Below are 27,585 nucleotides of genomic sequence, written 5' to 3' on the forward strand. Positions count from 1 at the left end.
CTGCTCCCACATCCGTCACACAAACTGCTCCTTGCACCAAGTACTGATCCAATTTGTGGCTGTTTCCATAACAACCTCCCAGCGCTTTCTGGTCCTTTCTGTTGCTATATGGATGCCAAGATCCAATGTGTCGGGGATGCTCGGTCCTGGGACACAGCGACTGGGCTGAGCCATCCCAATGCCTCTTGGCTCCCAGGGGTGAAGCACTCTGCACGTGGGTGTCTTGGCACGCTGGAGAGGTTTCCCCACTCCAGAAGGGCTTTTCTACCCATGAGAGGGATATGGTGAGGTTTGAGCCAGGGGAAGAAACCCAAGGGCAGTACCTGATCCAAGACTCCTGGGGGGTCCCTGCATGCAGTTGAGCTTTGTGCAGTCATGGCACTGCCCGGGACTCTCAATACTAGGAATGGGGACCTTGGAGGCACTGGCAGACAGAGACGATCCTGTTTGTCCTACCTGAGATGACATCACCCCCAGACCTGGCCTTGGCAATGTCTTGCAGCTCTCACACACATTTCCTGACCGAACCCAGTCCCAAAGCTCTTCCCAACACCTCCTGTTTCCCTCTGTGCATGACTCCAGCTGCTCTCTTGGAGCTGACCTCTGCCTCCTGTCAGATGTCCCCGACCCCTTGCTGCCATCTATCCCCTGATCAGCCACCCACCCCACAGGGCCAGCACTGGGGTCCCTACCCAGCCCCAACACCCCTGGTGTGCCCAGCCCCAGGACCTCACACGCAGCTCCATTGCCTCAGGGATGCCCAGCCCCACCACCTGGACTTCCTCCACTCATCCCTAATCCCCAGGGGTTACCCAGCCCGAGGGCCCCCAGCCCAATCCTATCGCCCTGGGGGCCGTCCAGCCCTGGTATCCCCACACTGGTGGTCTCAGGGTGCCCGGCTCCGGCACCGCCCCACAATCACCCTGATACCCCATAATCCCTGTCTCCTCGGGGGATGTCCAGCCCCGTTACCGCTATCCCCATCACTCCAGTACTCCCCAGCCCCAATCCCCCCACCCCATCCCCATCACCCCGGTATTCTCGAGTCCCGCGCCGCCCCCGCCCGGCCCCCGCAGCCGCCGCCATTGGGCGCCCGTTCGTCTCCGAGGGGGCGGCGGGGCGGGGGCCGGTGCCGGTGCCGCCCGGCGCGGCTCGGCTCTGCTCGCCTGGGCTCGGAGCGGCGCGGAGCGGAGCGATGCGGCCCGGCCCGGCCCGGCCCGGCCCCGCGGCTCCTCCCCGCGCGGCGCGGCGGGCCCGCCGGGGGGCGGCCGGGGGGCGGCCCGGGGGCGGCGGCGCGCGGAGCCCGGGCTGGGCGGCGGCGGAGGATGGGCAACGCGCAGCGGAAGGGGCCGCGCAGCCAGCGGCGGGGCAGGATGCGCTCGGCAACAGGTACCGGCGCGGGCGGGGCGGGACCGAACCCGCGCCCCCGCCGCCCCCGGGAGCACCGCCACCCCCGCGACCCCCGGCTGCGGCGGCGGGCAGGGGCGGCTCGGGCTCGCTCGGGCTGCGGCTCGGCACTCCTCGCTCCCCGGTCCCGGTGGGTCGCTTGGAGGACACGGGAGAGGTCACCCCGGCCGAGGCTTGGCCTCCTGACGGGGACGGCACAGGACGGGGCTGGCGGTGGGGCCACCGCGGTCCCCCAGCGTGTGGGACAGGTGCTGGCTGTCCGAGCTGCGGGGATCCAGCCCCGGGTTACAGGGAGCCAGCCCCATACAGTGGGGATCCAACCCTGGGCACGGGGATCCAGCCCCAAGGTGTGGGGAGCCAGTCTCGGCAGTGGGGATCCAGCCCTGGGCAGTGGGGATCCAGCCCTGGGCACGGGGATCCAGTCCCAAGCTGTGGGAAGCCAGTCCTGGGCCTGGGGCTGCAGTCCCGGCAGTGGGGAGCCAGCCCTGGGGACAGGGATGCAGCCCCAAGGTATGGGTTGCTGTCCCCTGAGCTGGGCCCCCCCCAGGCAGGGAGCCCAGTGCCTGTGCAGCTCCAACAGCCCAGCTCCCTTCTCCCACACATCGCAGTGGTGGTGGGTGTCTGAGGGCTCCTGTTCCACAAACAATCTCGGGGAGGCGGACAACCCTGCAGCTCTGCAGGGAGCTTTTTGAGGAGGAGCAGAGGGAGCAGAGGACTCACTTGGAGCTGGGAGCGGGCAGTGAGGGCAGTGCACTCTGAGGAAGCAGGGTCAGAGAAGCAGGACCTGTCTGGTCACTCCTTTGTCCCCATGTAGCTGGTCCAGGCAGTTCAGCAACCCTCCCCAGTACTCCAGCTCTTCTTCCAGGCCAGCTCCTGGGAATGCCAGAAGAGCCGGGAGCTGGGGTCTGCCACAGCTCCTGTCGCCAGGCCCATCAGAGTCCTGGAGTCCCGGAGTGCAGCATGCTGGGCTCTGCCGGCCCCAACTCCTGCTGCCCTTTCCCTGCCTGCTGGTTGGGAGTGGGACACAGCAGTGTGGGCAGCAGCAGGGAACTGACAGCCCTGGGAGAGACCTCGGGGAGATTGCTTAGAAACTGTAGGAGAATGGGGACTGCTTGTCACAGCCCAAATGACTGTCACAGCTTAATAATCAGTGGGCAGAGAGGGCGGCAGCACAACCTGACGCTGTCTAATTTTGCAACCGCTGCTGTAGCGGTGGGTGCAAAGCACTGAAATGGGGCACAAGAACTTGGGGCTGCACAGGAGGCGACCAGGAGAAAGGCTGAGCTGCGGGTCAGAGGGGGTGAGAGGGATGGGGCTGGTCGGTATCCATGGCATCATCCTTTGCTCCCCTCTTGGAGGCATGGGGAGCGGACAGGGATTGGACTGTGGGACTCAGAGGGATTATGGGATGCTGGCCCATTCTCTACTGGGAGGCAGTGCCTGGACCACGGGGTGCTGGCCTGCTGGTGGTGGGGGGATGAGGGATGGCTGTGCCACCACTACCCAGCACAGTGCCCTTCTCCCATTTGCAGGCATGCAAGATGAGCAGTGCCCAGACCATCGGATGCTGCTCTGCTCCCTGCCTGCCTCTCCCACCTGGTGCCAGTCAGAGGGAGAATTAATCACATTTCTGGATTGTCAAAGGAATTCTTGGAGCTGTGGGAAGGGCCCAAGGGGGATTGTGGAGTCAGGCCCTGGCCAGAGCTGGTTCATCTCTGTCCTCAGGTCACAGTTCCCTGCCAGCCTGGAGATCTCCAGCAGATCTCCCTCAGGTGCGTGGTCTCCCTGGAGAGACCTGTATCTGGCTGCTGGGGTCAGGGAAGGGTGGGATTTGGCACTGCATGGCTCAAAACTCATCTTGGGTGTAAAGCTTGAGCAAATACTTGGACACTCATAGGGCTGCTGGGACCTCAGTGCCTGGGGCATTCCTGAGCAGTTGCACACAAGCTTCCATGCAGAGAGGTGGCAGCAGATCCAGGCTGGAGCTTATCTGCTAAGGGGAGGGAGCTGAGGCTCCATAAGGAGCAGCCCTGTGGTGGGTGTGGGTTGCTGCTGCTGTGAGATATTCCTGAATGAAGCCTGTGCTTGTGGCAGCATTCTTGGCTCTCCTGCAGCCCTGGCTTCCAGGAGCCTCCATCCTCTGGGAGAAGCCAGCTCAGCTTTACAAAGCCCTGGGGCACTGGGAAAGTGGTCCCCAAGGAGCCTTTGCTCTAGGCTTTGGAAGGAGCTGAAGTGAGATGAAGCTCTGGGAGCTCTGGCAGCTCCCAGGTCAGAGCCAGGGGATTCAGAAGGGCCCCTGGTTTTGTTAGCTGTAAGGACTGGAGGAGCTGGCGGGCAGCGGTTCAGCTGGGCCAGGCACAGCCACAGGCTCCAGATGCTGCTTTCCTCACAAGGAGTCTTGTGGTTGCTCCATGTAGGAACAGCCATGCTCTGCTGAGAGGACAGGGCCCCACGTGCTATGTCCCCCCAGGTCACCCACTGCTCTCAGACAGTGCTCCAGCCACAGCCAGGGGATATTTTGGTTCCATGACCCTGTCCAGCTCGGAGAGTCCTTCCTGTCCTGGCTATAGCATCCCTCTCCAGGTGCTGCAGCAGGGATGTACATAGAGGGATGTGCATTCCTGGGTGGCCCGCTGTGAGGGTGTGGATGTGGGATGGGCTGTGCAGAGTCACGGTCCCTCCACCATCCTTCCCTGGGGAAGGAAGAGGGGCCGGGGCCAGGACAATGGGCTGTGGCGCTGACTCAAACAGTCAGTTCCTGGTCGCTTCCTCTCCCCGCTGGAGCTGGAGGCAGCGAGGACGGGGGGAAGCTCAGTGCTCTCGGCTTGGTTTGAGGCAGGAGCTCCTGGGTGGCCAGAGCGAGCGGGCTCCCCCAGCACTCACAGCCATGGCCAAGGTGGAGTGGCTCCTGGCACCCTGGCAGCGGGCAGGTAAGGCAGGCAGCAGGGCAGGGCTGAGGCGGGCAGTGGGGGTGGTGGGATCTGCAGGCATTGCTCACTCTGCAGGGGAGGACCCCGGCCTGGGGGCAGCTCTTGGACACAGACCCTCTGGAGGCCATGCAATAGCCCCTGGGGTCAGGGCTGTCCAGCAGTACCAGTCTTTGTGCCACCTTCCCCAGACTGACTTGAGCTGCAGAGTGTCCCTGTCCCTTTTAAATCCTTCTGCCATACCCCAGCCTTTCTCTGGGGGTGTCTTTTCTCTGACAAAGCAAGAGAAAGACTGAGACTCCCAGCCCACGTGTCCCACTGACCACTCATCAGTCCTGTGGGGACAGGTCCTGCCTGTCCTGGTGGTTCTGTGCCCTCCTGGCAGCTTCCACGTGCTGCTGACAGCAGAAGGGAGGACCATGGGACCATGGATCCATGGACCATGGGTCGACACAAACATCACAGACACCCAGGACCCTCGCTGTTGTCACTGCTCTCAGTCCTGCTGTAGCTGATTTCAGGTCTCAGGCCCCTTTGTCCCAGGACCTCTGGCCACATTCCCCTCTCAGGCGACTTCCTTACATTGTCCCAGCCCCGCGGAGTGTAAAACCAGCTGGGCACAGGGGAAGCCATGCTTTCCTGGAAGCAGCCTCTGGAAGCAGCCTCCGGCACAGGCAGCCCACACTGGGCAGAGTGGTGAGCAGTGCCTGGGCTTCCATGTGCCACCAAACAGTCCCAGCCAGGCTGGGACATCACTGTGGGAAGGCTGGTGGGCAACCAGCCATGGTTCCTTTGGCCATGATGCAGTGATGTTGGGCTGCCAGAACTGGCTGGGTCTGACAGGTTGCCATGCCAGGCTTCCTGAGGCTCTCAGGAAAGATTTGTGGCTGGAGTTTTGCTGGGAAGCATGGGAGAGTGAGGGTTGCAGTATGAGGAGGCTGCCAGGCTCCCAGGGAGCCACAGCAGGACTGGGAGAGGCCTCTGGGTCCTACTGCCAATGGTAGAGAGCTTGGTGCAGGAATCTGGGTCCAGCCAGACTCTGGGGCTCCAGTGCCTGTCCCAATGCAGCTGCTCTGGCCCTGGGAGCAGTGGATCTCAGCCCCTTGTCAGGGAGCAGCCTGAGTCCACCTTGGCTGGCATGGTCCCGGGCCAAGCCCTGCTGCCAGAACAGCTGCGGGCAGTTCCCATCCCCACAGCATGGGCGAATGGCACAGGGGGTTCCTCCTGGGCCAGGCTCTCTGGCCAAATCCTGCAGTACACACACCTCCCCTCCTGCCAAAACTCCCTGACCAGGGCCCATTGCACTGCTGGGACTGAATGTCCTTGCACACTGCAGCTCTGAGTCCCACCAATGGACAGGGATGTTATTGACTGGTTTGCTGCTAGTGGTTTTCATAGAAACCTCACATAATCCAGTCTTCTCCCCATGAGCTGAGGGACCCCCACAGCTGTCAAATCTGCCCTGCCACCAGCAACTTCTGCAGTCCCCTTATCTCCCATCAGTACAAAAATAACTGATTCCTTGTTAGACAAGGAGCTTGGAGGAGCCAAAAACCTCAGGCAGATCCGGTGTGTCGAGACAGTGCTGTTTCTCAGTGCCTCTGGTCCTGCTGGGCACCTGCGTGGGAGCATGGGGACGTGCTGTACAGAGAGTCCTGGCATGGCCAAGCTGGGGTCTGGCCAAGGCACCCCTGAAAGGCTTCCTGCCCCTCTGGCCTCAATCACCAGCAAGTCAGACACCTGTGCAGGTGGCCCTGCCTTGCTGGGGGATTGAAGCTGTGCCACCAGACATGTGGCAGTTGGAAGTGTCCTGGAGAGGATCAAATTTGGAGAGGGCATAGTCTCTTGGCTTCCCCAGTGAGGGCTCATCCCAGGCACAGCATGTGCAAGTGGCACACGGGGCAGGTCTGCTCAGTGAGCACCGCTGCCTTGTGGCACTGGGCCTGGGGATGTCAGCAGGGGATCGCTTCAGGATTTCTTTCAGACCTGGGTGGGCATCCGGCCCTGGGGCTGCCGTGCAGGCAGACGCGCCTCCCCATCCCGCAGGGAGCTGGTCCGGCAGGTCCGGTTTGGCAGGGGGTGAGCTTGGGACAGGAGGTGTTTCTGCAGCCGCTGCCAGCTCCCTCTGTGTGCTCTTTTCACTTCCTCTCTGCTCACCGTGGAGCAGCGTGCGCCTGGCTCATACCACGGGAATGTCCCCAAGCCGCACGCGCCGGCAACGAGCAGCCCAGGATCGAGGGCAGGCTGGGCACTCGCTTGAAGCTGGTGGCACACGGTCCCAGCACTGCGGCACACGGCTCCGGCCGGGGGCTCGGGGTGCTCTCAGGATCGGTCTCGGCCCCCAGGTTCACTGCCCTCGCCCTCCGGCGTGCTCGGTGCTCTGGACCCGCGGCGGCAGCTGCCGCTGTGCCTGTACCCGTTGCCATGGCTGCTCTGCTGATGGCGCATCGCCTGCTGCTGCCGTTACATCATTCCTGACAGTGCTCCACGCTGGCAGAGGGTCCAAGCGGCTCCAGACGTGCCCCCGGCACCTCCTGCACGTGGGGAGCGAGCCTGAGAGGCAGAAGTTTGGCAGTGAATTCAAGCGAGAGGCATCGTTTCACAGGAGCTTCAGCCTGGATTGAAACAGCTCTGATGGCTCTGTCAAATATCTCCTTGTGGATTCGGGATGCCTGGGCTGTGGGTGAGTAGGGATGCTGGCATGGAGCAGGGGTGACTCAGGAGATACTGAGGGGCTGGGGATCCTGCAGGGATGCCGTTCCTGCAGGAGAGAGCAGAGCCCAGCTCCCCTTCAAGCGAACTGCCCTGGAATTCAGCTTCAGTCCTTGTGTAGCTGCCATGGCCACAACACCCTGAGCCTGGACACTGGCTCACGCTCAGCAGGACTCTGAGGCTGCAGCATCTGCTGCAGCTGATGTTGCTGACTTTGGGAACATTCCAGGCAGATGTCCATTGGCAGCAGGGTAGGGGATTCTGCCTGCTCCTCTCTGCATGCCCTAGGGCCAGGAGGGCACCTGGTGCCAGCAGGGAGTATGGTGAACCCCCCACCAGATATGCCTCAGTTTCCCTGAGCAGCAAGGCTGGCCAGGCTCAGGTCTAGGCTGCTGGGGTTGGTGGGATGGAGCTGTCCTTCTGGCTCTGCTGTCCCAGGATGCCTTCATCTCCTGCAGGCATTTGCCACAGGGTGGGAGCCCCTCAGAGGTATTTTGTGCTCTGAGCCTGTTGCTGATAAGCGTGGTAGGAGGGTCACTGCCAAGGGCATTGGCTCAGCTCAGCTCCACTATCCCAGCCAGTCGCCATCTCCTCTTGCCGGACACTCCCGCTTGGCTCAGCCATCCCGTGCCCACATATGGGTGTGGCAGCTGGGCTTCCTTGGACACTTAGAACCTGCCCTTGTACTGAGCCTGCATCAGGCTGCTCCCAAATACTGCCTGTCCCTCGGGAGCACTGTGGCAGTGAATCAGGACTGCTGGCTCCTTACATCCCATCGCCGAGCTGCCGTGTGGTGCTGGGCTTGGCGTGCTACTCCCAAAACACCCTCAGAGCCACTGCTCACGAAGCACCCTCGGAGTGGCTGCTCCCAGGGAGCCAAAGCCTCAGGGTGCTGCTCACTCTGGCACAGTGCTGTCCTTGCAGTGCACGTTTGGGCCACCTGGGTGCCAGGAGAGTGCTCAGCTCATCGGTTCTTGCCCCCACCCCTTCTCCCCTGCTGGGGAGATGGAGCCCACGATGCCTATGCCTTGGTGATGCCAGGCATAGGCATCGTGGCAATGCCAGCAGCCCAGCAGTGCCTGCACCACAGCCCACACCGGCTCAGGACTGCACTGTGTCGCTCACAGTCCCAAATAAGCATGTGTCAGCAAAGAGGGGAGGGCTCCACAGGGGAGGACCTCCGGCACTGCGTGTTCCCCTTCTGGCCGAAGCTGCCCCTAGGCGGGGCAGGGTGCTGGGCGTGGGTGCTGCCACGTTTCCGCCGCGCCCAGGGCGGCCCCGGCTTTGGTGCTGTGGTTTCCCCACGTGGTCGGCGCCCGAGGTGGGTGGCAGGGGTGACTCGGCAGCAGGGCCGAGGAGCAGAGGTGAGCTCTCGTATTCCGGGCATGGCATCAGGGGCTTGGAGAGCTGCAGGGGCAGCAGGGGCTGCTCAGGATGTCCCTGAGCCTTTGGTGGGGGGTGGCTGCAGGGGGATATAGCGGCAGAAGATGAGGAGCATCACCTGTGCTGAGGCCAAAGGCTGGGGCTGCGTGACCCAGGCAGGGGGTGCAGCAAGCCAGGATTTGGGGTGCACCATTGGGCTGTTCTCAGAAATGACAGGACAGCACTGGATCCCCCACCTCGCCAAAACCAGCAGGTTGTGGGGTCTGGAGTCTGCAGAGGGGAAGGTGTGGTCTCTGCCCCTGGCACTGGGGGTCAGGTTTTTGGGGAGATGTCCAACCTTACCCTGTGCATGGCACATACATGCACACATGTGCCCCAACACCTCTTGGTTGGTATGGAAACAAGTCAAATTATTTAGAGGAGGAGGAATGGGAAAAAAAAAAAGGAAAAAAAAACAGTGTTCCCAGTGTTAAGGCCTGTCGTTATGGAAACAAATCATAAAAGTAACTAGGGTGGGGACATGGCACCTTGCTTTGGGTGCTGGGCGTTGTGCAGGCTCCATCAGCTGGGGGAAGGGTGGGCATGAGGGCACCCAGGGGTACAGGTGTTGTAGGCAGGAGGGCATCTGGGGGCAGGAAGGCACCATGAGCAGCAGGGAGGATGCTTATGATGAAGTGCAGATGAGCTGGACCACAGCTGCCTGACCAATGGGGGCCGAGGGAAATGTGGCTTGTGCTAGGGGTCCCACGCATGTTTTGGGGCCATTCCCCTTCCCAGGTACGTGGGATTGCTTCTGCTGCCTCAGCTGGGGCCTGGCACGGAGCAGGCTTTGGCAGCAGGGCAGTGGTGTGCTCCTGGGGCCGGGCACTGCGCTGCAGGTGGTACAGGGGAAGTGTTTGTCACACACTGGTAGTTGGAGCGTCTCAGCTGATGGGGATGGGGACAAGACCATGCAGTGGAGGATGAGCCCTAAATCTCCAGGGTTGAGACCCTGGTCATCCATATCCCTGTGTAAAGCTCACAGAGACCCAGTCTGTGCCTGACAGGGTGTGGGTCCCCTTGCAGGCAGTATGCCAGTGGTGGCACTCCCTTGAATCCATGCTTGGTACAAACCCACATCCACTCAGAGCAGCGCAGCCAGGGCTGCAGTGTTCCCATGGCAAAGCATGTTCATGGGAGCAGCGCTCAGCTCCCCACAGAGCCAGTTCACTGCTGAGCCCAGATCCTGCTCCCAGGGACTTTTCCACCCATCAGGGTGTTTCAGAGGGTCTGAGCAATCCTCACAGAGGTTTCCTTCCCTGGAGAGCTTTGGGGGTGTCCATGCCAGGGAAGGGCATGTGGGCCCCAAGCTGCAGTGCAATGGACGTGGTGGGTCCCTGGCTTCTGCCTTTCAGTTGCAACTTCTGCTCCTCCACAGCCAGGATGTTGCTCCACCAGAGCGTGCAGCGTTTCCTGCGCCCGGGCGCGGTTAGGCACGGGCGGCAGGGCTGGCTTCCTTCCCCAATTTCAGCCAGCTCCCTTCTTGGCAGCCCTCAGGGACAGCGTCCAGTCCCCAAAGTGGTGGCAGCAATGAGGGCTGCCAGCAGCCTGCCAGAGTGGGATGCAGCCACATCCCAGCATTCCTGGAAAGCTGGGGTGGGATGAGCATTGTGCTGGCACCGTACTATCCCACGGCAGCACCCACAGGAAAGCAACCCCCCACCTGCCTCTGATCCCACTCTCCTCTGCCTGCAGCCACCTCTAACCTGGACCTCGAGAGCAAGAAAGCCGCCCCTGCCAAGCTGCCATGGCAGCAGCCTGTGAACGTCTTCCTGGCAGCTGGGCGCCCACCGGGCATGGAGCAGCTGCACCAGGAGGCCCAGCTCAACCTCCAGAGCTTGCTGCAAGGTAGCAAGGAGAGGGGCTGGAGTAATGGGCTGGGTGAAGGTGGTGGGTGGGTGCTCCCCAGGCTAGGTGACCACCATGAGGCTGAGCTCATCTCCCACATGCATGTCCGAGCCATTCCTTGGACCTCACCAAGCTGCAGGAGTTGGGTCCTGGGGGTCCCAGCCTCCAGTAGTCCCTCACCGATCTCTGCTCCCAAGTCACGGCTGCAGGTGCCAAAGCAACTGGGACCACGTTTGCCTGCTGGGGCCACTGATGCCAGTGGGGCCTCCAGGGCACCCACGAGCCCCTACACAGCACAGTTCTCACAAGGGCCTAAGAGACCTGCCACTGATCTGCCTAACTTGATCAACGTGGCCAGTGGTTTTGTTTCCTTCCAGTCTCTGGCCCAGGCTGTCACGCGGCCCTGGCTCAGATGCTCCTCAGGCATCAGATGAGATCAGCAGCCCAGCCATCCCCCAGCTTGTAATCTCATTAAGTCAGCCTGAGCAGACCTGCTTTCTGCCAGTCCATAGCCACCAGCATTAATTAGCTCAACAATTACAGGATGGGGACGCACTGAGTTCTGGCTGTCCCCCGTGGGACTGTGTCCCAGTGGCACCCACCGCATCACTTGACTGCACCCCGGGAGGAGTGAGGCAAGCTGCTGGCATCTTTGGACTTCTTCAGTTCTCCTCCTTGGGGTCTCCATTCCTCACCTTCTGAGCTGCCTGTCCTGAGCAGGGACGGCCAGCTAGGCTGGGGACAGCCAGAGGGGACAGTCACCATCCCTTCACATGCCCCCTGCTCCAGGATCTGGCAGCAGGAGCAGGGTCCCAGGTGCTGTTTTTCTTGCAGAGGAGTATGAGGAGCAGTACACTGAGAGCAGGGTCACTGGGCAGACCTTCCGCGCTGCTGGTCACCTGCCCCCCGACACCTCCCCTGAACCATCACCTCGACCCCCACCTGCCAAGCGCCTTGAGTTTGTGCTTATGGTGAGTTCTGAGGTGGCAGGGCGGGCAGCAAGTCCCTGTTTGTGTTCCACCCTTGTCCCTTTAGTGGCTGATGTGCCTTTCTCCCCATAGCCCCCGAGCCAACGAGCGGCCGAAGAGGAGACCACCAGCAGCACTGTGCTCAGTGCTCGGCCTCCTGACACCTCCCTGAGCCTCCCCACCAGCCCAGACAAGGAGCACCCCTGGCCCAGGGCCTTCCCCTTGTCCCCTGAGGAGGAGAAGCAGTGGCACCAGCCCAGCTCCATCCAGACCAACATTGTTCCCATCAATGTCTCCGGTAGGGCAGCACCCCATGGTAAGGTGGGGGGACATGGGGTGCAGGCAGAGATGTGCCCCAGCAGCCATCTGGGGCAGGGCACGGGTGGTGGGAGGCGGCTGTGGCTGCATGGTTAGGTGGGCACCAGGGCAGAGAGGGGACAGCAGGGCCATGCTGGCATACATCGCTCCCAGCCATCTCTCGTGCCATCTGCAACTTTGTGTGTCTGGTCCACTGGCCATGCTGCTGGCAGGTCTCACATCCCTGATGTAATGTCCAGCCAGTCAGGTCTGTTGTCACCTGGACTCTCACCACACACTGTGCACCTTGCCTGTCTCACCTGTCTCCCCTGTCTGTCCATCTGCTCATCCTCTCAGGGCCACAGCTCCCAGCAGCACAGTCCTGCCCAGTCCTTGCAGAAACAGGTGCCATGCTCTGGCCCAGGTCAGAGTCAGGGGCTGGTGACTGGGTGAGGTGCCCCTTCTGAAGGGCAAAGGTGTCTCTCTGCACTTTCCCTCCATCATGGAGAGCTGTGCCAGGGCCACATTGGTCCCTTTCCCTCCCCATGCCTCATGTACCCATCCCCGAGCTGGCTCAGCACAGTGGTGTGACAGCACAGACTAGTGCCTGTCACGCAGTGCAGGGCTGGTCTCTGTGGCTTTCCATCCATCTCACTTCCATCTGCAGTATTCCCACCATGCCTCCATTTCCCCCGTGCTCACCTCACATGGCTCACACCATCGTCCTGCATCCACACTCCCACCTGTGTCACCATCCCAGGCTGGGGACACACAGAGAACACGGGTGATGGGAGGGGCTGAGCTCCCGGCCCAGCAGCAGCTCCGGCACCGCGGCGTACCGCTGTTTGTTTTGGCTACAGGGCAGCACTTTGCTAGGCATGCGAGTGCTCGTCACTCCCTGTTTAACACAGAGACTGCGATGAACCCAAAGTCCACCCTGCGGCGTAGACGGACCATTATTGGATTCCCTAACCTGTCCCTGCGAGACCAAGGTGACGGCAAGAACCGCGCAGGCTGCACCCGGGCAGGGCTGGCAACCCCCAGAGCTGCCCTGATGGTGGCATAGCCATCCCGAGGCTGGCAGCCAGCCCAGGCACAGACGGGCTCCCGGGTACACCCAGCCCACGGGGAGGTGCCGGCACCACACTGACTCTGCGCCCTCCCAAGGCACTGAGGTGCTGGGCTCACTAGTGACACTGGGCTGGCCTGGGGCCAGCATGGCATCAGGAACAGCCCCTTCGTCCTGAGTCAGGATTCTGAGGCAGGAGTTACCCAGCCTCGGCTCCAACAAGGAGGGCTCCCTGTGCCCATTTCCCCATGGGCAGACCCTGTCTCAGGCTGCCATGGCTGTGGGGCACACACCTGGCCAGATCTTTGCTGGGGCTGGCAAGCCATGCCACGTGAGAGTGGCTGGAGTGCTTCCAGGCTGGCATTGGACCCTTGGGAACAGCAGCCACTGTGGCTCAGGGGCTCTGTCCTGCTGTCCCCTGTGGAAGGTGTAGAGAAATCAGAGCCAGCCTTTCTCTGAAAGGAGGTAGAGACAGGGAGAGAAGCCATGGCACCAGCTGCTCCAAGGCAGTTTTCACGGGGTAGGAGGAAAGTTTCTTCCCATGACAGTGGTCAGACCACCAATAGGATGGTCACAGCTCCTCCTTGGAGTCAGTCAGACTTCAGCCCACCACAGCCTTGAGCATCCCTGTCTGCTGGGGGTGTTCAGAGTGGGGTTGCTGGCTCCTGTGATGGAGTGGCACTGTGAGCCACTATGTCCCTCTCTGTCCCAGCTGGCAATGCCTGACCTCGCTCCTCCTGAACCCCATCTGAGTCCCCACCATGGAGCAGCACCAGGGCAACACTTTGGTTGCCATGGGACTGATGTCCCCATAGGTAGAGCCTCCTGCTATGGCTGGTTATTTGCCCCTGGCACATTCCAGCATGCCATCAGATCCACATTTTATGCCTGGGCAGAGGTGCAGCCTCCAGACTGGCCACAGGCTGGGACAGCATGCAGAGGAGGGCCATGTCCCTGTGAGGGAGGCAGGATATGCTCACCAGGCTGTGTCTCTCCCCGCAGGCAGTGCCAACGGCCCCACATCCAGCACACACACGTCCATCAGTGAGTCCCTGTCCTGCAGCTTTGTGCCTGAGACCACAAGCAGGGGGACAACGCCCCAGGAGATCAGCCCTCGTCCGCCGCTCTCAGCCCCACTGAGGAAGACCTTCAGTGACCTCGGGGCCCACCGCTGCCAGCCACCTGCTGCCATGGATGGGACAGCCCACCCCTGTGCCAGTGCCTGCAATGGGACACAGGGCACCCCTTTTTCTCCACCCTGGACCCCCCTGGGTTATGGGAGCCCCACCAGCCTTACCACTGGCCCAGGCAAGGGGCCCACCTGCACCTCGCCGGGTGGCTTCATCCCATCACCCAGCCCAGGTTCACCCGCTGCCTCCACCTCCTTCTTCATCACCACAGAAGAGCGCATAGGAAGCAATGGGCCCAGCTTTTTCTCTGGCCCAGTGCCTGCTTCCCCCCCCAGCTCCAGGTGCATCCAGGGAGCCAAGGGGAATTTCTTGCCAGGAAGCCAAGAGGAGCTGGAGCCAGCAGCAGGGCCAGCGCAGCTGGAGGTGGAGCGGGCAGGGTGCCGGTTCCGTGAGCGGTCACTGTCAGTGCCCACTGACTCGGGGTCCCTCTGCTCTGTGGACATCACATATGCTGAGACCCGGCGGGGCAGCGCCAACTATGCCCTGGGCTACCCCAGCGCCAGCTCCGAAGGCAGCACCAGCACTGACAACATCTCCCTGGGGCTGGAGCCCGAGGGGCAGCGGCGGCGGCGCTCCAAGAGCATCTCCCTGAAGAAGGCCAAGAAGAAGCCTTCACCACCCATGCGCAGTGTCTCACTGATCAAAGAGGGGCAGGATGGTGATGTGGGGCTCAGTGCAGCACTGCCCAAGGACCAGCGGCCCAAGAGCCTGTGCATCCCACCAGAGCTCCAGGGTCACCGGCTGGTGCATGCCGACCCTCAGGGGAGTGCAGGCAGGGAGCCCAACAGCACAACTGCCCCCCACCAGTGGCATCTCACAGACTGGAGGGCTGGCAGTGATCCCTACCAGTCCCTCTCTGGCTCAAGCACAACTACAGGGACCACGGCTGTTGAGTGTGCCAAGACACGGGGCAGCTCTGAGTCCCTTGTGTCCCCTTCAGTCTCCAGGGCCACAACGCCCTCCCAGCTCTCTGCTGAGGCAGACCTCAAGACCTCCTCGCCAGGCAGGCCCACAGGGCTGATGTCCCCATCCAGCGGGTACTCCAGTCAGTCGGAGACCCCAACCCCCACCGTACCCACCTCCACCATCCTCGGGCACTCCCCGCACCAGGTGCGTGTGAGGCCACTGGTCCCCGAGAGGAAATCCTCTCTGCCCCCCACATCCCCCATGGAGAGGAGCCCCAAGGGCAGGCTGTCCTTCGACCTCCCACTGACTCCACCTGCCCACCTTGACCTCTCAGGGCTGAAGATCTCCCTGAAGGGGAAGACTAAGGTCAGCCGGCACCACTCTGACTCCACCTTCGGCACCAAGCTGGCCCAGAAGACCTGTCCCATCACACCCATCATGCCCGTGGTGACACAGTCCGACCTGCGCTCTGTCCGTCTCCGCTCCATCAGCCGCTCAGAGCCAGAGGACAACACTGATGGCCCAGAGCACACAGAGGAGCCAGCACACATCCCCTGCCCAGGGCCGGAGAAAAAAGTGAAGCCACCTGTGGCAGAGAAGCCACCACTGGCCAGGCGCCCCCCGTGCATCCTACCCAAGCCCCCAGTTCTGAGGGAGGAGGGTCCCGTGTCCCCCAAATCCCCACCAGGCACTACCGCCAAGGAGAAGGGGCTGGCACAGGATGCCTTTGTGGTGCTGCGGAGAGGGGAGCTGAGGAGGAGCTCAGCTCTGGGGGAGCCCCACTTGTCCCTGACCCCAGCGGGGCCCCGGCGGCTCTCCCAGGGCAGCCTGGATGAGCTGCGGCCAGAGCAGAGCCGTGCCGAGGGGGAGCGCAGGAAGGCCAAGGTACCCCCGCCAGTGCCCAAAAAGCCCAGCGTGCTGTACCTGCCACTCATCCCAGCCCCAGCACAGCTGGGAGCTGGTGTGGGGGACCTGCCACCCACCCCCAGCCCCATCATCACCCTGGACACTGACCCCACCTGCTGCGACCCTGACGCTGAGGATCCGCCATCCCCCAAGGCTGTGGGCACCATGGCTGCCAGTGAGCCTGCCTCAGAGCAAGGTGAGGGTCTCTCCACCACTGTGGTGGGATCACCCCAGGGATAACGGGTCTCCATGCTGCACAGGGGATTCACTGCTGTCTTCTCCCTGCCCACAGGCAACTCAGCAGAAGCTGGCATGGAGGAGAAGAGCTTTGCCAGCGACAAGACAGCCGAGTCCATCGTGGAGGAGGACGATGAGGTGTTCACAACATCCCGCACTACAGAGGATCTCTTCACAGTGATCCACAGGTAAGGCTGGTGCATGCACCGGAGGGGACAGCCTCTGCACCCACTGTCACAGCTCTGGGTGTAGTGTCTCTCCACCACAACAGCTCCATTTTCCATACGGGGGCCAATGTTCATCCTTGGGGACAGCCCAGTTGCTGCTACCTTGAGCAGAGTGCAACCAGCAGGGAGAGTCCAGATTAGTCCTGCCAGGAGCACCACCTCCCACGCTCATGTTATCACCTTGCCCCAGCAGAGCAGGCTGGGTACTACCATGCCCCTAGCTCTTGGACCTCACCCCAGCCCCAGACTGCTCCCACCCGTGTCCCTTTGGTGCCTAGGTCAAAGAGGAAGGTCTTGGGGCGGAAAGAGCCTGGTGACACCTTCAGCAGCCGACCCACCTCCCACTCACCTGTAAAGACTTCAAGCTCCCCAGCTGGTGAGTCTCTGGCAGCAGCAGGCAGCAGTGGGAAGTCTTCCAGCAGGAATGAGGATTTTAAAGCCCTGCTTCAGAAGAAGAGCAGCAAAACAAGCCCTGGTACTCGGCCATCTGCCGCCGAACTGCTCAAGACCACAAACCCGCTGGCCCGGAGGGTCATCACAGAGTTTGCCCCTGAGCTGGACGGTGCAAACAGCCCCAAAAGCCAGCCCTGACCACACAGGGGCTCCTCCAGCCAAGAGGAGAGAGCGCTGCAGAGAGAGCGCTGCTGCAAAGGGCTGTCCTGGCTGCTGGGGAGCCCCTGTATCCTGCTGGGGGGTTCTTCTGCTTTTGTTCCTTACCTGGAGAGCTGCTGCAGAGAGGCAGTGGCTGGAGCCCAAGCTCTCATGACTCTGGGCCCTTCCCATGGGAGAAGTTGCTGGAACTGGCCCTGGCTGAGCCAGCTCCTGGGATTGAAGGCACCTGCCCAGGAAGCAGAACAGGATCGCAGCCCCTGGTGTTGCCTGATGCCTGCAGCAAAGAAGCTTGAGACTCTTTGGTCCCTTCGGCATGTGGTACTTTAAACAGATTTTCTAATGCACAGTGGTGGTGATGTTTGATTCTCTTCCCTTTGACATTGTACCTTGAGTTTCCCATGCAGAGATCCCCTGGTTGAATTCAGCTGGACACACAGATGCACTTTGGGAAGACGCCAGGGGTTCAGCTGGATCTGTGGTTGCTTTTGAAGAGTCACAGGAGGTTCCCTGTCATTGCCCTGAACATCCTCCCTGTCACACAGGGAACTGGCACCTGGTGTCCACAGCCAGCGCCACCACCTCAAGCCAAACCCCCACCCCTTGAAAGCCCCCAAAATGCTGCATTTTGGAGCTCCTCAGCTCTCCGTCCAAAAACAAACCTTGGGGTCTTCTCCACTACCAGTCCCCCTGGCCTCACTGCACAGGGGGTCTGGCAGCCACCCCACTCCCACGCCAGGGGTCCTGCATCCAGCTGCCAACTGGGGCAATGAGGGTGCTGTGCCATGGGAAGGAAGCTCGTCCCCAGCTCAGCCTCCTGCATCTCCATAACAGACCCTGCGACAACTTCTCCTGCTGCCCTGGCCACCAGAGGTCCTGAGATACTACCAAGATAGTGGCTGGAATCCAGATGGACTTCACCTGAGCCACCTCCCTGGTGACCTCTGGGTCTGGGGTCCCCCCAGGATTGCCCACCACTCACGTGTGCCCACTGGCCACCAGAGAGCTGAGCAAGGCCAAGTGGGACACGTGCCATCAGGGCATGTGCATGGGGCCATGGAAGAGGGTTTGCACGTGCCCAGGTGGGATTTGTCCCCCTCACTCCCAGCTGCCTCTTCCTGGCCAGGCTCCATCATGGGGGCCCAGCAGCCAGTAACAGAGGCTGTGGTGTGGGCTCAGGGCAGGGCAGGGAGGAAACACGAGCTCTGAGCAGGAGCACAGCCACACGCCCAGAGAAACAGGAAGGGCCAGCCACGGCTGACAAGGAAACAGAGTGTTTAGGGAAAGTTCTGCTTGATTTCTTGATGTATTTCCACACACTCCAGCCTTCCTGTGCTGCAGGAGGAGTGGTGCAGTGGGTCCAGGCAGCAGCAGGGCACCACAGCACCGCTTCAGCTGCCCCTCTGAGGGGCCTGGGCTGCTCTGGGGGGTCTCTGCCCCACCAGGAGCTCTGCATCCCTGGGGAGCACGGCCCAGGCAAACACTTCCCCATCCTTGCCACCACCCTGGATCTGATCCCACTGAGGCTCCAGTGGGTTCCCCTCCCCTCCCTCCTGGTACTCACCCATCCCTCTCTTTCCTCTCCCACGGCTGCAGATTTAAGCCTGTAATTAAGAGCCAGGCTGAGAAACTCAGGAAAAAAAAAAATCACAAAAAAAGCTCTAATGAATGTCCACATTTCACCCCCATCCCATGGCCTCAGCTAGTGGCAGGGTGCTGGCGTGGGATGGGGCCAGGGCACAGCTTGGGAAGCTCTGGGGACAGGTACATTTTGCACATGACTGCTCAGGAAACCAGGGACAGAGTCGGTAAAGGGGGCTGGGGGCATGCACAGGGCAGGGACCCCCCTGCAACACCCCCAGCACCACTGGCGGCTGGAGTGGCCGATGCTGCTGGGGTGAAATATCCAAGTGGACCAGAGGTCAACTGTGGGACAGAGGTTGGCCATGGGATGGAGATCGGCTGTGCGATGGAGATTGGCCATGGGATGGAGATCCTAATTTCCCTGGCCGGAGGAACGTGCTCTTCCTGGGGCTCTTCCTGGCTAAGCGCTCGTCTCTGGCCGCTCTCTCCCTGCTCCCCCTGGCTGCAGCTAGCTATTCCACTGGGAAGGCAGTGGGTTCCCGGGAAGAGTCCGGCTGGCAGTGGGTCAGCCCTGCCCCGGCGTGGGGCCGCCAAGGTGCCAACTATGGAATGTTGTACTTTTTATCTCGCCAGCTTGGTAAAGTGCTCCCTGCTGCCTGCCTGTGACTGTTCTTCTTTGGGCTGCTGAGAAACCGGGGCTGGGGAGGTGGGCACCCCCTGACTGCCCTGGGAGAAGAACCGGCCCTATTAGCTGGGGCTTTTCACAGCGTTTGCCGCGCACTCCTGTGTCCCCATGGCTCTGGGGCGGGGGAGGCGCAGGGACACCGTGAGGTGTCAGGGGCGGCCCAGGCTGGGCGCTGGGGACAGGCCGGAGCGGGGCCCGGGGGTGGTGTGAGGGGCTGCGGACCGACTTGGCGTCCGGGGGGAAGGTGGGATGGATGAGAGGGACAGAGCAGCCCGGGGGGACTGCTGGGGTCAGCCCTCGTGCTGGGAGGGAGCTGGGGACAGCCCTGGACCCTGGGCACAGGCCGGGGGGAGGACTTCAAGTGGGGAGGGGTGGACCAGGAATTGGAATCCTGGGGCCGGTGGGATGGATGAGGGTACAGCCCTCAGTGTTGGGGCCAAACCTGGGCGGGCGCTGGGTACGGCCGTGGATGCCGAACGCAGCCCTGTGTGCCGGGTGGCTGCAGCCCCGTCCGGGCGGCAGAACCCCGTGTCACGCAGCCCCGCGGCCCCGTGTCCCGGCACAGCGCGGGCAGCCGGGGGCCTGGGGGCGGGACAGAGGCGGCCCCGCCCGGCGTGGGGTATGCAGCGTGGGGGCCTTACGGCGGAAAGATGGCGCCCAAAGGGAAAGGCGGCGGCAAAGCTGGGAAGGGTGAGCGGGGCTGGGCCGGCACCGGGACCTGCCGGGCGGGGGTGCTGGACCAGCACCGGGGCCGGCCGGGCGGGGGTGCTGGGCCGGCACCGGGACCAGCCGGGCGGGGGTGCTGGGACGGCACCGGGACCGGCCGGGCGGGGCTGCTGGGACGGCACCGGGACCGGCCGGGCTGGGGCCCGAGGGCGGTGGGGGCCCGGCCGGTCTCAGAGCCCGGCAGGGTCGGTGGGGACCGGGCCGGTGTCAGGGTGATCGGTTCACAGGCGGCGACAGCGGCAACAGCAGCGAGAGCAAAGCACAGGGCCCGAAGGGAGGCGGCAGTGCCGTCAAGGTGAGTGCGGGGGGCGTCGAGGATCAGGCGGGATGCGGGTTCTCTGCCCCAGCACCTGCAGGCTCGTCCCGCCCGCCGGCCCCGCTCGCCACAGCCCCGCTGCCCGCCCCTCCAGGTTCGGCACATCTTGTGCGAAAAGCACGGCCGGGCCATGGAGGCCATGGAGAAGCTGAAGTCCGGACAGCGCTTTAGCGAGGTGGCGGCACAGTACAGCGAGGACAAGGCCAGGCAAGGGGTGAGTGAGTGCTGCACCGGGACAGGGCAGTGGGGCCGGGCAGCGGCTGCGGGAGCCTGGGTCCTGCTCGTCACCAGCAGGACCTGTCCCACGGCCACATCTCACCCACCCTTCCTGCTCCGAGTCTGAGTTTAACCCCCAACGGTCCCTTGCTGCAGGGAGACCTGGGCTGGATGACCAGAGGCTCCATGGTGGGACCATTCCAGGAGGCAGCATTTGCCCTGCCTGTGAGCAGCATGGACAAGCCTGTGTACACGGACCCTCCCGTCAAGACCAAGTTCGGATACCACATTATCATGGTGGAAGGCAGAAAATAAAATGTGAATGACCATGATGACCTTGTTGACTGCTTGAATCCCAAGTCCCAGACACCTTGGCCTTGGAGCAAGTTGGGCACAACCAGCAACATGCCTGGAGGCAGGCTGGCTGTCCCTGCCACTGTGCTAGCAGAGCAGGGCCCTGCCTGAAGAGGTAAAGTGTCCCTGGGAAGGGCGAAACAAGAGCCTTTTATAGATGTTGATGTCTCTGTTGCCTGGCAGGCCAGCCTCTTCCTTCTCCACATTATCTGTGGAGATAATGGCCTGTCAGCGGAATGAGGTGCCCAGGTTTTTATCTGCAAACAGAAATGATGCAGAAAGGGACAGAGGGGGCCACAGGGCTTGGTCTCTATCCTCCCCAAGAGGATGCAGTCAGCTCCCATGGTGCAGTTTGTGCTCCAGAGCTGCAGGACAATCCCTTCAGTGGAGGGTGGGTAACACTGGAGCTGGGTCAGGCAGACAGGGAAGTGACCTGGCGGTCGGAGGGGAGGACAAGCTCTCCTGAGCACAGACTGATCTCTTCCTACAGCTCCACCTTGCCCACTCAGAGCTGGGGGAAGATAATTCAGGTTTAGATAAGAAAAAAAGCAACTAAACACTTGTGTGCTGCTTCTCGTGCTCCCCTGTGCTGTGGGGTGTGCAAGGGAAGCAGCCCAGCAAGATTCCTGCTATCTCAGGAATCCAGCCCAGAGCCATGATCCCCTTCCTGCCCACAGAGCCTCCGAACCAGCCACAGCTCCAGCAACAGGCACCAGCTTTGTTTACAGGTGAGCACCATGCACAGAGCTCAGAGATGAGGAGGAAACGTCAAAGAAGAAAAGGTCCTTCTCTTCCCTCCCTTTTCAGGGTGTTGGTTTTGCTGAGTATGGAATGCTCAGAGAAGCCAACGAATGGCTTGCAGTGGAGGGCAGACAGGCTGCCAGTGGAGAGCAGACATTGCCCCATGTAAAGGTCCTCTGTTAATAAATCACTTGTTTCCAGGCTACCAGAGCCCTGTTCTTTCTTTTGGCAAAAACACATTGACACAACTGCACCAGCAAATCTGCCATGTTTGCTGTGGTTCCGAATACAAAGAGCTCCTCTCCCAACTGCACAGCTCAGCCAGGTATTGGGTCCTGTGCTACGGTGTGTATTGCAGAAGGCAATGCCATGGCACAAGGAAACAAGGAATCTGCTGCTGTGCTGTTACCAGGTGAGACTGGCAGGACAAGCACACCAGACTGAGGCTGTGTTGGTGAGGGGCAGAGTTACTCAAAGCCAGAACCAGGAACTTTTGAGCTGCTGGTTTGTAGGATTGAGGCACTCTCAGCCAGTTTGCTGACAACACTGAGCTGTGTGGTGTGGTTACACACTGGAAAGGAAGGATGGATCCAGAGGGACCTGGACAGGCTGGAGAGGTGAGACCATGTGAAAAGTACAAGGTTTTACACCTGGGTTAGAACATTCTCAGGCACAGCTGAAGAAGGGGCAGAGAAGGGATTGAGAGCAGTCCTGGGAGAAGGGCTTGGGGGTGATGGCTAACAAAAAACTCATGAAAAACCATGAGCCAGCAGTGAGCAGCCCACTGTGTCCTGGGCTGTACCCAAAGGAACATGGGCAGCAGGTGAGGGAGGGGATTTTCCCTCACCACTCTGCACTCCCAAGATCCTGCCTAGAGTCCTGCACACAGTTCTGGGGGCCCCAGCATAAGAAGGACATGGAACTGTTGGAGCAAGTCCAGAAGATGCCATGAAGTCGATAAGAGGACTGGAGCATCTCCCCTGTGAAGAAAGGCTGAGAGAGTTGGGGCTTTTCAGTCTGTTTAGCCTGGGGAAGGTTGTATGGACACCTCAGAGCACATTTCAGTATCTGAAAGGGCCTACAAGGGAGCCAGAGAGGGATTCTATCAAGAACTGGTATGACAGGATACAGAGTAATGTATTCAGGCTGACATAGGACAGAAGGGATATTGGGAAGAAATTCTTTCTTGTGAGAGTGATAAAACACTGGCACAGGTTGCGCAGAGAAGCTGTGGCTGCCCCATCCATGGAAGTGTTTCAAGGTCAGGCTTGGAGGAACCTGGTCTAGTGGAAGGAGTCCTTGCTCGTGGCAGGGGTTGGAACTGGAAGGTCTATAAGGCACCCAAATTGGCTTATTTAAAACCCAAAGGAGGGAGGAACCACAGCACCACAGAGCTGGGCTGTACAGTGGCCATGGGACTGTACTGTCCCCATCTTCTCAGGGGAGAGGAGCAGCAAAACCTGGAGGGTAGAAAGGTGAATCCAGGGCGGCCAGCATGGAGAGGTGTTGGAATCCTAGATGCTGAGAATTTTAAACTTTCTGTGCTTAAAGGCACAGAGCCACAAGAGAATACTGCAATTGACCTGAGGCTGTGGAGAAGACTTCCAAAATTGATTGATAGCACTGGGAATATGGGTGTGTAGTTGGTTAGAAGTGTGTAATATCAAAGGGTGGAAAATTAGAGAGTTTGGGGTCTTAGACTATAGAAATAAATATGAACCAAGATGGAGGTTTTAGGGCCGAAGCAGGTTGCTCTTCTTTACCTTCTACTTCCTTGTTCTTCATGGGTTTGGGTGATGTTTTGTAATTGAACAGAAAAGTCCGCATTGCAGGCTTTGAGGGATCAGTTATTGGGTTAAAAGGGAAAATAAACTAGGTGTCATTTCTTAATTGGATAGTTTAGTCTTAAAAAACCTTGTAACAAGAGATAGCCATCTTTGTGCCTTGCTAATAAAAGGCTGCACAACTCATGGTTGTGAGGCTGTTTTACTGATAAGAAATAATAAACACCTGAGTCCCAGCATGAACTACCTCCTCAAGTGCCTTCCATCCCAACCTCGAGAAACTGATGGAGAGGGGTTTAGACATCAACAATACCATTCTTTTATTGAATAATCAGACAGGAACATGAACCATTTTCACCTTTGTGAGTTGACTCCCCAGTGAAGCTCCCTCCCCAGCATCCAACACCTGGATGTTTGGGCTGTTTCCTTAAGCAAGAGGTGCTGAATTTGCTCAGTCACACGAGGATATGGCAGGCACCAGCCTGGAGCTGGCTCAGGGATCCCAGGGCCATGGTGCAGACACATAGTAACAAGGAACAGCCAGACTGTCTTCTCCGAGACACATAGATGTCACTTCTGGGCCAGCTGTCTGTACAAGTTCAGAGTCAGAAGCATAACTTCAGGATCTCCACTTTTTATGTCAAGAGCTTGCAGGAAGCAGTCCAAAGCCTCCTGGAGTTTTCCATCATTCTGAAGTTTCTTCCCACTGTGTACTAAAGTGTCATAATCTGCAGCAGGAGAGGAACTCTGCCCAATGTCCTTTTCAGAGCTGCTTTCTTGGGTAAAGTACTCAATCTGCTCACCTGACTGGAGCTCAGTGTCACCTGTGGATTCCTCCTGAGATGACTCCATCTCCTCTGCCTCGGACTGCTCAGATTCCATGCTGTCTGTGTGGGAGGACTCTTCACCTGTATCAAGTGTTTCTCCACTAGGTTCTTCTTCAGGCTCAGCAGATTCTCCAGTGCACTCCTCAGCTTCGTCTTCCACAAGCCCATCTTGCTCCTCATCACCATCATCATCATCATCTTCTTCACCAGTGGTTCCCATAATTTCCCCAATATCCTCTACCTCATCTACCAACCTGCTGATGAATGAGCGCCTGGAAGCATTGGACCTGTTCCCACTGTTATTTAGTTGGGGAGAAAAGATGGCTTTAGCACTTGTTGTGTCATATTTAGGGGTGGAAGCACTAATTCCTTCCAGAAGTCCATGCCGAGTGCTGTCCAAGGGAGAGGAGGGCACTTGTTCAGGTTGCTCTTCACTCTCACTGTCTGAAGCAATTCTGTTTAAGTGTTTCTTCCTACCAAAAGTAAAGAGACCACTGCTTTCCTCCAATGATTTACTCCCTTGCAGGGAGGCATTTGGCTCTTCCTCAGCTGTGGGACAGGGTTTGCCATGGCTACTGGTCTCACTTGGCCAAGTTTTGTTTGGAGATTCTTTGTCTGGAGATTTACACAAGCTTTCTGCCTGGAGCTGTAAGCTCTCCTTCTCAGGAGATCCTTCCACTGATCCTCCTCTATTTGAGGCATCCTGCCATCCCTCTTCAGACTCTTCCAAAACCAGGTTGAAGTCAACTTGATCCTGGAAGGAAGGAGCAGATGTACCCTCCAAGCTGTCTTCCAACACGTGAGACTTGTAGAGCTCAGCATTGATTTCTGGCATAGTATTTGATAAACTCAGCACTGCAGAAGCAGAAGCCAGCTCAGGAACATTGTTCTGCTCTGTCCCCAGGGCAGTGTGTGGGTCAAGTACCTGAACTGACAATTCTGCCTCACTTCTAGGATCGTCAGCCATGCCAGACTCAGAGGAATTGTGACAATGCCAAGACAGGTCATTCCTTGTCTTGGCCAAGCTCTCTGAATGTACCTGCGAATGCTGTTTCTCTTGAAGGCTCTGACTCTCCTTCTTGAGTGCAGGGGATGATGGTGCAATACTAGAGTCAGGATTTTGCTCAGATTCTTGTATATCAGATTGTTCTGCTGTCTTGCTGGTATTGAGCACTTCCATCTCCATACTGGACACACCTTGTGCCAGTTGCTCTTCATCCAAGTCACCAACAGTCAGAGTTGTCATTCTGGAGCTGACATCGAGCATCTGGGCCTCTTCATCCTCTGTAAGATCAACAACTTTGTCTTTTTCATGGGCATCAGCTACTGGCGGTAAAATGAAGTTATTTTTGTCATTTAACCCTGGAGATAACTTCTTTGGCCTGGAAACTGATCCCGATGGTCTTTGCCAGCTCTCTTCACAAGCATTTCTGATGCCCTCCATCCTCTGATCTCCGAGCTGGGACTCCAGCTGGACCAGCTCATGGGCTTTCTGTACCCTCCGCTGGATGTACTGATGGGCTTCCTCGCTCTCCACCTGCTCCTCGTGAGCCATCTCCCTTGTGTACATCAGATCGTGGTCAGAAATGCCAAACATTGCCAGGGAATGCAGGTAAGCAAGGTGCTCATCCAGCTGCAGGTCAGACTTCCTTTGCATGGCGTGCAAGGACTGCAGCTGGATCTGAGTTGCAGACGTCTGAGTATCTTCCAACGTGAAGAGCTCCCTTAGCTCCTGTTTGGAGAAATAACGGAACGGGTTCTTTTTGTCACCAGTGGTCTGTCTGATTAACGAGTCCTTGAATACCTGCCGCCTGTATATCTTCTCTTCCACAGTGCCACAGGTGATCAATCTGTAAATCACTACATTCTCTTTTTGCCCAATTCTATAAGCTCTGTCCACAGCCTGAGCATCGGTTGCTGGATTCCAGCTGGGATCAAAGATCACCACTCGGCTGGCTGCTGTCAAGGTTATGCCGACACCCCCAACCTGTGTGGTGAGCAGGAAGACAGAGTAGTCAGTGCTGCTCTGGAAGGCATTGATGCGCCTCTCCCGCTCCATCAGGTGGGTCACTGTGCCATCAATGCGCAGGATCTGGAATTGTCGGCGAGACAGGACGAGCTCTATGATATCCAGCATCTTCCTCGACTGTGAGAACACCAGGGTTCGGTGTCCCTCTTCTCTCAGCCGTTCCAGCAGTCCAACAAGGAACTGCATCTTCCCAGACTCCTGGATCACAGTCTCATCAGAGAGATGATCTGTTTTGTTCATGCCTAAAAACATACCTGCTTCCATCGTGTAATCCTGCTCGGAGCCCACCTGCTCTTCCAAGCCCAGCTGGATACAGGCTCTTGCAGACAGAAGCCTGGGGTGGTCACAGATTTTCTTCAGGACTGTCAGCTCAGCCAAAGGTGATCGAGTCGTCATCAGTACTTCCTTCACATGATCCAGGCAGAGAAAGTTCCTGTAGATTTCTTCCTGCACCGGTGCCAGGTACACCCACACAACAAAGTCATTTTTCCTAGTGAGAGATGGCATGACAGGAGCCTTGTTCTCACTTGGATCCTCAGGAAGAGAAGCATCAGCTTTATCAGCATGATAGCTTTTGATGTCTTCCTTGGTCCTTCTGAGGAAATAGGGCTTTATAATTGCCATGAGATTCTCTGATATCTTTAGCCCCAGTGCTTTCTCACCTGGAGTTGCATCCTTCTCCCTTGCCCTGGTAATGGGATTTTCATATTCCATTTTAAAAGTTTTGGCAGTACCCAGGAGGGAGCCTTGACAGGCAAAGTCAAACAAGGACCACATTTCTCGCAGGTTGTTCTGCACAGGGGTGCCTGTAAGCAGGATGCGGTACTGGGCTGGGATTGCATACACACACTTGGTTGTCTTGTTTGACGGGCACTTGATCTTATGTGCTTCGTCGAGAATGATGTAGTCCCAGACAAACTCCTGCTCATGGCGGCTGGCCAGCTGCTTCCAATTGTTAATGAGCATCTGGTAGCTCGTGATGATGATGCCATTCTTCCTCTGGACCCTCTCCAGGTTCCTGGTGCGCTCTGTCTTGCTGGTGCCATGGAATTCCTTGACGCGTAGGCCGGGGGTCCAGCGAGCGAACTCAGCCAGCCAGCTGCTAACAAGGGTGGTGGGCATGATGAGCAGGACGTGCTGGATGAGCTCGGCGTCGAACATACCTGAGAGGAAGGCAATCACCTGGATGGTCTTGCCCAGGCCCATGTCATCTGCCAGGATGCCACCAGGCTTGCCCTCCCGGTGCAGGCGGTACAGGAACGCAATACCTTCCCGCTGGTGCTGGAACAGCTTCCTGTGCATCTCCCCGTATATCAGCAGGCCGCTGCCGCACACGTCCACGAAGCCCTCATCCTCCTCCTCCTGCTGCTGCTCCTGCTCGGCCGCCGCCAGTGCCTCCTGCACCCGCTGCATGCGGCTCCGCAGCTTCTCGCTGGGGCGGATGGCAGCCGCCAGTCGGAACAGCCGCAGCGCCTCTTCCAGGTCCCCGTCGGCCGCCGCCGCCTTCGCACTGGTCACGAGCCTGTGGGAGTTACCGTGAGCACCGGGTGGCCAGGCCCCGGCTACACCCTGGAGTGCCAGCCCACCACCGCCACCCG

General features: G+C 59.5%; 3 protein-coding genes and 1 pseudogene across 6 annotated transcripts in view; 3 read left to right on the forward strand and 1 right to left on the reverse strand.

Annotated features, from left to right (window-relative positions):
- NHSL2 (NHS like 2) overlaps positions 1–18,968 on the forward strand; it is a 28,539-nt gene extending 9,571 nt beyond the window's left edge. For 2 of the 4 annotated variants that reach the window (XM_077186161.1, XM_077186163.1), the window contains exons 2-8: positions 10,164–10,316; positions 11,151–11,287; positions 11,378–11,582; positions 12,442–12,573; positions 13,653–15,848; positions 15,945–16,077; positions 16,395–18,968. In XM_077186161.1, the coding sequence (XP_077042276.1) occupies positions 10,164–10,316; positions 11,151–11,287; positions 11,378–11,582; positions 12,442–12,573; positions 13,653–15,848; positions 15,945–16,077; positions 16,395–16,707 (3,269 nt within the window). In that variant the 3' untranslated portion in view covers positions 16,708–18,968. Of the gene's footprint in view, positions 1–1,142; positions 1,390–6,827; positions 7,018–10,163; positions 10,317–11,150; positions 11,288–11,377; positions 11,583–12,441; positions 12,574–13,652; positions 15,849–15,944; positions 16,078–16,394 lie in introns of those variants that run through there. The other 2 variants (XM_077186160.1, XM_077186162.1) reach the window with 2 other exon arrangements.
- LOC143695208 (uncharacterized) lies at positions 7,380–10,157 on the forward strand (annotated as a pseudogene).
- A 570-nt stretch (positions 18,969–19,538) lies between the features above and the next one.
- PIN4 (peptidylprolyl cis/trans isomerase, NIMA-interacting 4) lies at positions 19,539–20,584 on the forward strand. The gene is made up of 4 exons (XM_054641261.2): positions 19,539–19,684; positions 19,948–20,015; positions 20,131–20,250; positions 20,409–20,584. Exons 1-4 carry the CDS (start codon positions 19,645–19,647, stop codon positions 20,565–20,567), a joined length of 387 nt encoding a protein of 128 aa, XP_054497236.1. The 5' UTR covers positions 19,539–19,644; the 3' UTR covers positions 20,568–20,584.
- Positions 20,585–23,473: 2,889 nt separating this feature from the next.
- Positions 23,474–27,491, reverse strand: ERCC6L (ERCC excision repair 6 like, spindle assembly checkpoint helicase). The gene has a single exon (XM_054641255.2). It carries the CDS (start codon positions 27,398–27,400, stop codon positions 23,702–23,704), a length of 3,699 nt encoding a protein of 1,232 aa, XP_054497230.2. The 5' UTR covers positions 27,401–27,491; the 3' UTR covers positions 23,474–23,701.
- Positions 27,492–27,585: the final 94 nt, after the last annotated feature.

This window comes from Agelaius phoeniceus, chromosome 14, assembly GCF_051311805.1.
Source record: "Agelaius phoeniceus isolate bAgePho1 chromosome 14, bAgePho1.hap1, whole genome shotgun sequence".
Lineage (NCBI taxonomy): Eukaryota > Metazoa > Chordata > Aves > Passeriformes > Icteridae > Agelaius > Agelaius phoeniceus.

Excerpts from the sequence above, each read along its gene's own strand:
- ERCC6L (XM_054641255.2), bottom strand. The coding sequence starts at position 27,400 with ATGCAGCGGGTGCAGGAGGCACTGGCGGCGGCCGAGCAGGAGCAGCAG.
- PIN4 (XM_054641261.2), top strand. The coding sequence starts at position 19,645 with ATGGCGCCCAAAGGGAAAGGCGGCGGCAAAGCTGGGAAGG. Across the intron at positions 19,685-19,947 it reads CGGCGGCAAAGCTGGGAAGG|GCGGCGACAGCGGCAACAGC; the intron begins GTGAGCGGGGCT and ends ATCGGTTCACAG. Across the intron at positions 20,251-20,408 it reads AGGACAAGGCCAGGCAAGGG|GGAGACCTGGGCTGGATGAC; the intron begins GTGAGTGAGTGC and ends CCCTTGCTGCAG.